The 11,596-nt window shown below is 37.4% G+C and overlaps 1 protein-coding gene across 1 annotated transcript in view; it reads right to left on the bottom strand.

Annotated features, from left to right (window-relative positions):
• Window positions 1-2,925: 2,925 nt before the first annotated feature.
• Window positions 2,926-11,596, bottom strand: part of MSH2 (mutS homolog 2) — an 80,084-nt gene continuing 71,413 nt past the window's right edge. Inside the window, exons 12-16 of the mRNA XM_015074708.3 lie at window positions 10,977-11,222; window positions 9,587-9,791; window positions 8,147-8,394; window positions 6,131-6,306; window positions 2,926-3,368 (exon numbers count right to left, since the gene is read on the bottom strand). Of these exons, the coding sequence (XP_014930194.1) occupies window positions 3,198-3,368; window positions 6,131-6,306; window positions 8,147-8,394; window positions 9,587-9,791; window positions 10,977-11,222 (1,046 nt within the window). The 3' untranslated portion in view covers window positions 2,926-3,197. The remainder of the gene's footprint in view (window positions 3,369-6,130; window positions 6,307-8,146; window positions 8,395-9,586; window positions 9,792-10,976; window positions 11,223-11,596) is intronic.

The raw sequence follows: 11,596 nt of genomic DNA, 5'->3' as shown, positions 1-11,596 counted from the left end.
TCCATAGCTGGGTTGTTTCCAGTTAGGGTCCATCACAAACATTCTTGTATACTCATCGTAGTACACGCACAAGCATTTCTAGAGTATTCACCTAGGAGGAGAACTGCTGGGTCACATGCATATTTTCAGCTGTACTAGAGAATTATTCCCACCAGCAGCGTTGTCCCACATCCTCACCAACAGTTGGCACTGTCACACTTTGAATGACTGTCAGTCTGGTAGAGAGGAAGGGGGAATACAGCAGTTTTCATTTTTCTACATGGTGAATGAAGAACCTTTCGTGTATGGACCATTTATATTTCTCTTGGGTGAAGTGTCTGGATTTTTTTTAAACCAAGTTTTATGGAGGTAAAATTCACAAAGCATACAATGCACCCATTTGAAGTATACAATTCAATGGCTTTTGGTATAGTCAGATATGTGCAACCACCACCAATTGTAGAACATTTTCACTTCAAAAGGAAACTATACCCTTTAGCTATCATATCACCTCCCTAGCTACCCATTTTCTGCGCACCAGCCCTGCGTAACTGCTAAACCCCTCTTTCCGTGGTATTCTACATTCATATGAATGGAATGATGTAATACATAAACTCTTGTGCCTGGCTTCATCAACTCATATCCATCCAAGGCTCATCCAAGTTGTAACATGTATCACTTTCATTCCTTTTATGGCCAAATAATATTCCACTGTATAGATATCCCACATTTTTTATGTTTATTAATTCATCCATTGGCCTTGGCTAATCGGGGTGCTTCTGCTTTTTGGCTATTACGAACAATCCCTGCTAATAAACTTTGTGTACAAGTTTTTGTGTGGACATGTTTATTTCTATTGTATATATACCTAGGGATGTTAAAATGCTGAGTCATACAGTAACTGAGAAAATGCCAGACTGTTTTCCAAAGGGACCGCACCATTTACGTTTTCTCAGTGTGTGAGAATTCCACTCCCTCATCAAAGTGTGCTATATGACTTTTGATTTTAGCTATCCTAATGGGTGGAAAGTGGTAGCACACTGTGGCTTTGATTTGCATTTTTCTGATACCCTGCATCTTTTCATGTGCTTATTGGCCATGTGCATAACTTAGTTGGAAAAAATCTCTCTTCAGATCCTTTGGCTTTTAACTGGATTATCTTTTTGTTATTGAGATGTATTAAGACCTTTTTAGGTGAAGACAGACCCATTCTGTCAATCTGGGTTTTCACCCTGACTGTAGGTTCTTGAGTATACCTTTATCCAGTCCAAAATGGTATCCTCGGACTTCCTTTCTAAGAAAGCTTTTGCCCTCCTTCCCTAACTCATTCTCTGGTGTTTTAGTCTTGCTCCTCTCTCTCATTATCCTTGTTCCCCTTTCTCTTTCATCCCACTGTGCAAAAACATTATCCATCTAAAACTTGGCTTAGCAGGAAAGATCCACAGGAGAGCACGGAGGGCAAAGGATAAGTTAAGAAACATACACTACCATCTTAAGTGTCTACTAGAGAGACAGGAGACTTGGCAGTGCTGTGATAGTCATGGAAACCACTACTAGGGAGAACTGCGAATAGAATTTGGTTGGGAAAGGAGGTAGTTCTGAGTAGAGCTCTGAAGAAGCCCCCCTTACCTCATGGGGGTTGGTAAGAACCACAAAAACCACAGCTAAAAGGAAACAAAGAAAACTCCACCACCGGCTTTTTTCCAAGTGTGGCCGCCTTCCACTCAGCTCAGTGCCTGACACATGATGTGTCTGAATCCTTGAGGAGCAACCTTTGCAGGTGACCGTGCTTATGCTATCCCTGTCACCTCAAGCAACTTAAACTGCACCTCCTGCACTGGGGATAGGATCCAGGTGAGCGTAGCCACCAATGCCTCCTTCAGTCCTTGTGCCACTGGACCCGGCAGCCCAGGGGCCCCACCAGCCACCACTGCTGCTGCCATCTTTCTTCCACTCAGCCTGCCAGCCCCAAGGCCGGACCTGCCCGAGCGATGGCTCCTGCACGACCGACTCTGTAATAAGACTCTTAAGTGCTCATGTTCTTAGTAACCGTATAGTAGTGCTTTATATATTCTGGTAATAAATCTTTTGATATCTTATGTAGTACCAACATATTCTCCCATCATGGATCTAAGCCTTTTCACTTTGTGATGACTTTTAATGAAAAAAAGTGCTTAGTTTCAATACAGCTGAGTGGGTGGTGTTGTAACTTAAGAAATCTTTCCCAAAGCCAAGATCATGAAAATATACTTCCCTGTATTATTTTCTGTAGAACTACAAAACTAAACACTAAAAGCTTTGCAGTTTTGCTTGTACATTTAGATAAAAAAAATTCACTGGAGTTTATTTTCATATATGGAGTAGGGATCCAGTTTCACTTTGTTCTTTATATGGATACCCCATCATCCAATCACTATTTATTGAAAAGATGGTCCTCCCATCCCCCCACCCATATTCAGCAAGCTAGCCACTAACTCTTAACCACTCCATCTCTTTCCTGTAAAATAAGGAAATAAGGAATTTGTAACAAATTCCTTGGCTAATGTGTATCCAGCTACCCTAGCTCCTGCCAACAAACAGACACTCTGGGGAATCAATGGAAATAATTTCCATGGTTCCTTCTAATTTGAAGATCCTTTACTTTTACAAAGTCTTTGGGTGCTACTTGTTTCTTCCATACCATTTGGGAATAAACACATATAGAAGTCCTATTACAGGGGCGCCTGTGTGACTCAGTTGGTTAAACATCAGACTCTTGATCTTGGCTCAGGTCATGATCTCACAGTTTCTGAGTTCAAGCCCTGTATGGGGCTCTGCGCTGACAGTGTGGAGCCTACTTGGGTCTCTCTCTCTCTGACCCCCCCACACTCTCACTCTTTCTCTCAAAAACATAAACAAATGTTTAAATAGAAAGTCTTATTACAAAGAAATATAACACATATCAAATTTCACAAACTACATGATTTTATTTATAAAATTCCACACACTGACTACTATTGCCCATGTCCATTTATGTATTCCTCAGTTACAGCTCTCATTCTTCAAAATAAAGATCTTTGAAATTGTACTCAAAGTATTACTCAATATTTTATTAAGGTGATATCCCATGGGCATCAAATTGCCAACACTATGAAAAAAAGGGTTAGTATAAAAACAATACAAAAGTATTACAGACCATAGCTTATCAATATTATCTTCGTTCCTTTGATGGGATTTCCTCATGTAGTAACTTTGATTCGTGAAATGATTTCATTTACAAAACTATTATTTTTTGCTATTACCTCAGCTTTCAGCTGTTTTAACTTTTTCGTGATGTTTTCTTCTGACATTTCAGTAAAAGGCACTTGCTTCACCTTGGATAAAAATTCTTGAATAATTTTTTCACCTTGCTGAAAGACATATGAATGATCCATTAGTCTTTAAAATGTCTTTTTAAAAAGTCACATTGAACTGTAATGAATTGTTTCTTTAAATTTCAATCTAAACACACCACCCGATATTCAAAGAATATTCTTTAAACTACAAGTGTGCACTATCTAGAATATACACAAAGGCCTTAGTTGACCATATTTCTTAATAGCAAGTTATTAAAAGACATTTATAAATATCTTTTCAGCTGCTAATAAAAGGGGCTGAATATTTTAATAGTTTCCAAATCCCTCACCTTTTATAATCGATGCATAAACAGTCTTCTGGGAGAAAAAGAACTCAAGGTTTATAAATACTGTAAGGCATAAATAGTCACTGAAAATTCAGTACTCATACACATACAGAATTTTAAAATCAGTATTATTTTACTGGCCATTTATTGCCATTCTAAAAAACATGGCTATTACTTGCCATGTCATTTGTGGGCAAATCCCTTAACCCACATTCCTCATCCATAAAATGGGATGATAATATTACCAACCTCCACAGGGCTGTTAGGAGAAATAGAGAGTGAATATGCGTGCTTAGAAGTGCCTAGAACAATGCCTGGCAAAGGTAAGTACTATGTAAATGTTTATCATCACATATGAAGCAGAACTAAAAAGCCTGTTTTTCATACAGGGAGCTAGTTGGTGATAAGTACCTTAAGGGTTGAAAGGTAGATATTCAAATGGTAAGAAATGAAGAAATATTTCTCTATTAAATAACAAGTGTACTTTTTCAAATAAAGATAAAATCTAGACTGAGCATCTTCTTTAGCTTAAAATTTTTTCAAAAAAGTGTAATTAATATTATCAAAAGTACATGGTTTCTGTTCTAATTGGAAACCAGGAATTACATGAAGGAACCTATGTAACCCCAGATCACCACTAGGTGTGCTGGTGACACCAAGACCATTTCACAGCAACCTTCCAAACTTAAAACTGGCAACGAGATAGAATACATTTCTCTTGCCAGTATAGGTACAACAGATGAAACTAGGCCTTTTCAAAGCTTAAAAGTCATACATAATAATCTACTGTAACAATTATCTATCCTTCAACAAAGAACACCACCAAAAACTCACTGGTTAAACCTAAAGACATGACAAGAAGTTCACAATGTATAACTACAGTAAATGCTGCCAGGACCTAGCAGTGAATTAAGATTCTTTTATTTTCATTACTGCAGAGAATCCTTTAACTTCTAAAAAATATACTGGGCACATGCTTGTACCTTCCTGTGCTAGTATCTAAATTTCACCCATCACTTAGAGATAAGGTCTAACTTAAGATGAACTTCTCCCATGAGAACTGAAACATTCTGCCCACAAAGAGCTTTCCAGAATAAACATTTGTCATATACCACTTAATTAATCTCTATGACATATTTTTCTTTTTAAGATTAAAAAATTTTTTTCCATGTTTATAAGAGAGAGAGAGAGAGAGAAAGAGTGAGCGCGCGCGCATGAGCATGAAAGGGGGAGGGGCAGAGAGAGAGGAAGACAGAACCTGAAGCAGGCTCCAGACTCTGAGCTGTCAGCACAGAGCTGGACACAGGGCTCAAACTTGCAAACCGCGAGATCATGATCTGAACCAAAGTCGGATGCTCAACTGACTGAGCCACCTGGGCACCCCTAAGATTTTTTTTAATTTTTTTTTTTCAACGTTTATTTATTTTTGGGACAGAGACAGAGCATGAACGGGGGAGGGGCAGAGAGAGGGAGACACAGAATCGGAAACAGGCTCCAGGCTCTGAGCCGTCAGCCCAGAGCTTGACGTGGGGCTCGAACTCACGGACCGTGAGATGGTGACCTGGCTGAAGTCAGACGCTTAATCGACTGCGCCACCCAGGCGCCCCAGATTTTATTTTTAAGTAATCTCTACACCCAACATAGGGCCTGAACTTACAAACCTGAGATCAAGACTCACATCCTCTACCAACTGAGCCAGCCAGGAACCCTATGACATATTCATTATTCTTATCTCCCCAGCCAGATTCTAAACAATTGGAAGGCAGGAACTATGTTTCTTTCTTTGTTATCATCTTAACTAAGCACTGAGTAAATATGCAAATAACTGGATTTGATCTATTTGTTTATGAAGTAATCAAAAAAGTGCTCAGACATCTTTTACTCCTTTGAATTACTTACTTCAAACCTAGACTAGGGGTGGCTCAGTCAGTTAAGCCTCCAACTCTTGATCTCAGTCAGGATCATAAGTTCAAGCAAGCAAAAACACACACACACACACACACACACACACACACACACACACACAACAAACTTTTAAAGGGGGCGCCTGGGTGGCTGAGTCTTGTTAAGCATCCAACTCTTGATTTCAGCTCAGGTTATGATCTCAGGGTCCTGAGATGGAGCCTGTTGGGCTCCGCACTGGGCTGGAGCCTGCTTGAGATTCTCTCTCCCTCTCCCTCTGCCCCTCCCCAGCTTGTGCATGCATGTGCACTCTCTCTCTCTAAACAAACACACACCTAGACTAATATTCCTGTCGTCATAGGTTTTAAATCTGGTACTTTGAAATGCTCTCCTTTGGTCATGCACATAGTGTAGAAAGAAAAAGAGATGAATGAAGTCTTTGCCATGCAAAGAAATCTAAGTGAAAGCCAACAATGAATGAATGATAAACAAATAAATATTAGAATCACATAGGGAAGAAATAACTCATCTTGGTGACCTGACAGATATAATACAGGATTAAATAATTACAAAAACAATCTGACAAACCTCTCTTTCCAGATAGCACCTCTTTGCTGCTGGTTCCATTTCACCATAGTCTTGTGATTTTCCAATATTCTGAAACTCCTCTAGTTCCAGGGCTTTTTGTTTAGCACACTCTATTACATGCCTAGGGAAATTTGCAAGCTCTGCAACATGAATCCCGAAACTTTGGTCACAGACACCTATGAAATTTGGGGATCGTGAGGAACAGGGTAGAAAAAGACAGCAATTAATGTAAAGAGAACTTATCCATCTCACCCTGTAATTAGGAAGCTTAATTTTGTATTTCAAATACATTAGCCAAATGTTTCAGAGTAACTTAGATGAAGGAATTTTAATTAGGCCTTAATGGAAAGTAACTAGGACTTGGCACAAAATGTTATATTCTATCCTTAACAAATGTAGTAGGAAAAATTTCAGGGAAAAAAAGGTTGGTAAGAACCCTCAAAGGTCTACACAAATATCAGATTCTGAAGAAAAATTAATCAATTCAATCTTCCTGAGGTCTTCTCATTTCTTAAGTGAGGAACTAAATGAAGTATTAAGAAAAAAAAAAGATAAATGTGCGTCACTAATTAAGAGCATTTAATTCAAAATATACAGACTTATTACTCAATGGTCTATCCTCTAGATCTGCCTACATCATTTTCTAGAGATAATGACTTCAGAAAATTGGCTAGATAAATATAAATATTTACAATACCGGTCTTAGAAAAGTTACTTACCATTCTTACATAATCTTATTCTGATTCTAAACTACTGCAAACACATGACTACTGATTCTAAACTACTGCAAAAATTCCAAAAAACGGAATTTTTGACCCAAGTCACTAGTAAATTTATTGATTAGGTAGCTTATCTTCATCCCCATTTGCAGAAAATAAACTGACTTAAGACATTCCTTCCAGACATTTAATACAAGTGATGCTTGCAGACAGTTAAGATGGAGATTCCATTTTTGCTTCAACTATGTATCAACTATAAAAATTTTTTTGCCTAGTTACATTATCTCTGACGTTCTGGGGCTGGAGATGGATTGGATGGGTTTATTCCTATCATCTCCTCACATCATCTGGTCTTTTAAAATTCTGAACCCATTTCTTTATCACACAAAACACAAAACGAAACCTCAATTTCATGCTAAATTCCAGGTCCAACTAAAAGTATCTTTATTTTTTATCAATAATAACTCAAAAGGATTCCCAATGAAGCATAAGCAACAAAGAATAAAAGAACCAAAAATATGTCTCACTTATGTGCAACCCACTAATGCAGGAAAATGTGTTCCTGGAAAATCAGAAAGTCATCTGAAAAAACTATTCCAATGATTGATGAAATGTTTAGGCAGCATGTTAATCTCATCAACCCTGTAAGCTCATTAGCTGCCAGACCCACAAATGACAAACTCTTCTGAAAGGATGAAATGCTAACAAATAAGTCATTTTGTATGTGAGAACTACCAACAATAGCGTCCAATGCTTGATCTTGGTTCAGGTCATGATCTCACAGCTGGTGAGATTAAGCCCCGAGTAGGGTTCTGTGCTGACAGCACAGAGCCTGCTTGGGATTCTCTCTACCTCTCTGTTCCTCTCCCCCCGCTCCCGCCCCCATCTCTCAAAGTGAAGAAATAAACTTAAAAAAAAAAAAAATACAATTAGATAATTATAATATAATAAATAGTTTGTTAAAAAGCCTTGGAACTTCAAAGCTTATTATTGTCATTAGCCGTAGGTAATCTGATAAGAAATCATGCTGCCATGGTAGAGATAGTACAAAACCCTGTGATAATGTTGAAGAGTTATTCTTTCTGCAACTGTGTTATGATGAATGTCTACTATGAGACACAGAAATATAAATAATGTACCACATCCTTGTACCCAGATTATGAATTTAAAGGTAAATGTGTTCTGTACAAATATCAACAATTCATACTTAGAATAAGGCAATCACTGATGATGTCAAGGGTAGTACGTTTCTCACTGTCACACCTGAATCTACGGTACACTAGCAGTACACACTCACCTTTCTTCACCTGATACAGCATAGTTAAGGTCTCTTCGGTAGTTAGTGCTGTGACATGTAGGTTATTAACAGTTGGTATCTGATTGGCCAAGGCAGTAAGTTCATGAAAATGTGTTGCAAACATGCAAAAAGCACCAATCTTTGTTGCAATGTACTCTGATATAGCCCAGGCTAATCCAAATCCATCGTAAGTAGAGGTTCCTCTTCCCAGTTCATCTATGATTATTAAAGAATCTTTGGTTGCAGACCTGAAACACATAATTAATGAAAACTCCCCGTTATATAATATGTGGTAATGCAAAAAAAAAAAAAAAAAAAAAAATTAAGGCAATGTAATAGGAAAGATGCGCCACACACATAACAGATTATCTTAATATATAAAAAATTTAACAGTGAATAAAAAGTACTGAAACTTAAAAAAATGGGCATGGCCATAAATAAACAACTATGGAAAAGGAAACAGTGAATATTTTTTAAATTACCAATCTCACTAGCAGTAATCAATTTCCAAATAAATCAGCTATCATTCATTTCTTGCCAATCAAATCAACCAATATTTTAGAGATTAATACCACAAGAGGATGGGAAAAGGCTGTCAGCATATGGACACCTGCATGTACGCACAGCTGGTGGTCATGTAAATTCCTGTGCCTGCTGCAGCCCTACCAATCAGACATTAGCATTCTTTCTTTTCTCATTTTTAACTAAATGTAAGGAGGGGAATTTTTTTCCCTCAATCAGAGAATGTAACAGTTCTTCATGTGCTTACTGGTCATTTATTTTTCTGTGAATTGCCACTGGCATCTTTTGCTTATTTCTTTAATTTTTAAATTACAAATATTAGCTTATTGACTAATTACTATACCAAATATTTGTACCACCTCTCTAATCATCAATAGTAATTTACTAGGGATCTACTATATGTGATGTACTTTAGAAGATACTAAGAAACAGAAGGCACAGCTTCCCTACCTTTAAAGAAGCACCTAAAAGTGAAACAAAGAGATTTTAGTAACCTCTAAAATAAAAAATCTAATAAAGTTAAAGGCATGTTGAAGAGTTCACAGAAGAAATATCCATGACCTGAGGCTTATGTGACAAGGAAAGACATCAGAGAAGTAGAATGTCTGTCACTCAGGCCTTTAAAGATTGGAAAGGACATGGGTAAACACTCCACGTAATTGTGAACAGCACAAGCAAAAGCATAGTAGTGGCAGAGGTTATAAGGTGAACAACTGCCAGAAATCTTAAGAAGACAAATTTAAAAATCAAAGAAGCTTTCCCCAACTATTACCAATCACCCTTTAAGACAAAAGTTCATAAGAAAACTATTAAACTAGATGAAGGTTCTCAGATGTTTTATAGATGAATCTGCAGATGTACTTCTCACAGGACAGGGACATTCATTTTCATTTTGAGGGGACTGGGAAATTCACTCACCTGAGAATAGAAGCAGTTTCTAGCATTTCAGCCATGAATGTGGAGACTCCTTTCAACTGACTGTCGCCAGCCCCTACTCGGGCTAAGATGCAGTCCACAATGGACACTTCTGCTGACTCACATGGCACAAAACACCCAATCTGGGCCATGAGAACTATCACCCCAGTTTGGCGAATATATGTTGATTTACCTCCCATATTAGGGCCTATAAAATAAATTACATCGAAAAGCAAGATCATTAAATTTATTTCTGCGAATAAATTTTTAGTCTTCAACTGCACATTTATGACTAATCACCTAGGTCATATGATATGGCATATAAGCAGCAGAACCACCAACTACCTAAGTAATGGTATTTTCTCTTCAGTCAAACCTACACTGCACCCTTCATCAAGAGGACCCATGAAAAATATACCTTACCTGTAATTTGCCTAGAAAAACCATAGATTTTCTCACAGCTCACAGAACCGCCTACGTGATAATTTGATGTCATCCAGAAAAGTAGTACACACCTAAATGATTAACTAAACACTATAACTCATTAATAAACAAGGCTATTAGTGAATGGATTAGTATGGTCAAATCTTTCAAATTACTTAAACTCCACACTAAAGCCCTAAGAAACAACCCCATTTTCTGCAAAAGTACAATTTCTTTGTTTGGGTTAGATTATATTAACAACTTGAAAATCCGTTTGGGGAACTAGAATATTATCACTGACTATTCCCCCAATATATTTGTCCAAAGACTCCCACCCATCCTCCACTTCTGTTTTCTAGAATCTGGTTAAGATGTAAAAACACTTTAGTTTGAAACATGCTACATTAGTCTATAAGCAAACTTTTCTCAAATTTCACATGAATATAGTCCCATGTCTTTAAAAGAACTGCTACCTTAAGCTGAGGTCATTCAGCAGTCCATTCTACTTGACCTTCAATGACCTCTGGCTAACGGTAATCTTTAGGTTGAAGGGATGTTCTTTTTTTAAGTAGGCTTCACGCCCAGAGTGGAGTCTAACGTGGGGCTTGAAGGCATAACTGTGAGATCAAGACCTGAGCTGAGATCAAGAGTCAGACGCTTAACTGACTGAGACACCTAGGCACTCCAGAAAATTCATTTTTAAATACACCAATAAACCCCTTGGAACAAAAGTTTTATATAAAGATGACATTCTCTCATATGGGCCTCCCCCTCCTTCCAAATCTTCCCTGTAACCCAAATGTGAATATATTACTAACCAGTATGATTAATGTTGTTTTTCTAACATCAAGGATTAGAATTTGCTTCATCAGTCTTAAATATTTCCACTCCAAAATAAAAAAAAGGAAACATTACCCACCCCACCCCCAAAAAGCCCATAAATTAGATGTTTTTTGGGTTTTTGTTTTACCAGTAATGATGTGGAACATCTGTTTATCTTTTTCAAAGTGAACATCATTAGGAATAAATGCAACTTCATCTTGAACTTCAACACATGCATGTCTGGATGCTTTCAACGTAATTCTTCCTTGTCCTTTCTCCAAAATGACCGGTCGTACATATGGAACAGGTGCTCCATTTGACACATGTGCAAAGCTGACAACAGCATCTAGCTGAGCTAATACATCATTGAGTGTCTGCATTGGTTCTACATAACCTGTATAAAAACAGAAAATGTGCATAGGAATACTGAAAAAAAAATACATATAAACAGCCACAGAAATATGTTTAACTTCCCTATTTGGGAATTTAAAATCCATTTTCTAATTTATATACTTAAAATATTAACAGAAGTTTGCCATGCTAAATTTGAAAGGAATACCTAAAACCTCACGAGTTTAAAATGTATTACTACATCTTCCCCTAGTATGAATGGATTTCAAAAATAGAGTGTGATGCCTTCCCTTACCGAAATCCATTAAAATTAAAAAGCACACAGCTGCTTATCTTAGGAAACATACAAATACTAGGTTTAAAATATAATAATGTGACCATCAAGGCCTGTGCATGTATAAACTTGACCATATAACT

This window comes from Acinonyx jubatus, chromosome A3 (assembly GCF_027475565.1).
Source record: "Acinonyx jubatus isolate Ajub_Pintada_27869175 chromosome A3, VMU_Ajub_asm_v1.0, whole genome shotgun sequence".
NCBI lineage: Eukaryota > Metazoa > Chordata > Mammalia > Carnivora > Felidae > Acinonyx > Acinonyx jubatus.
This window is presented reverse-complemented; position numbering and strand designations above follow the sequence as displayed.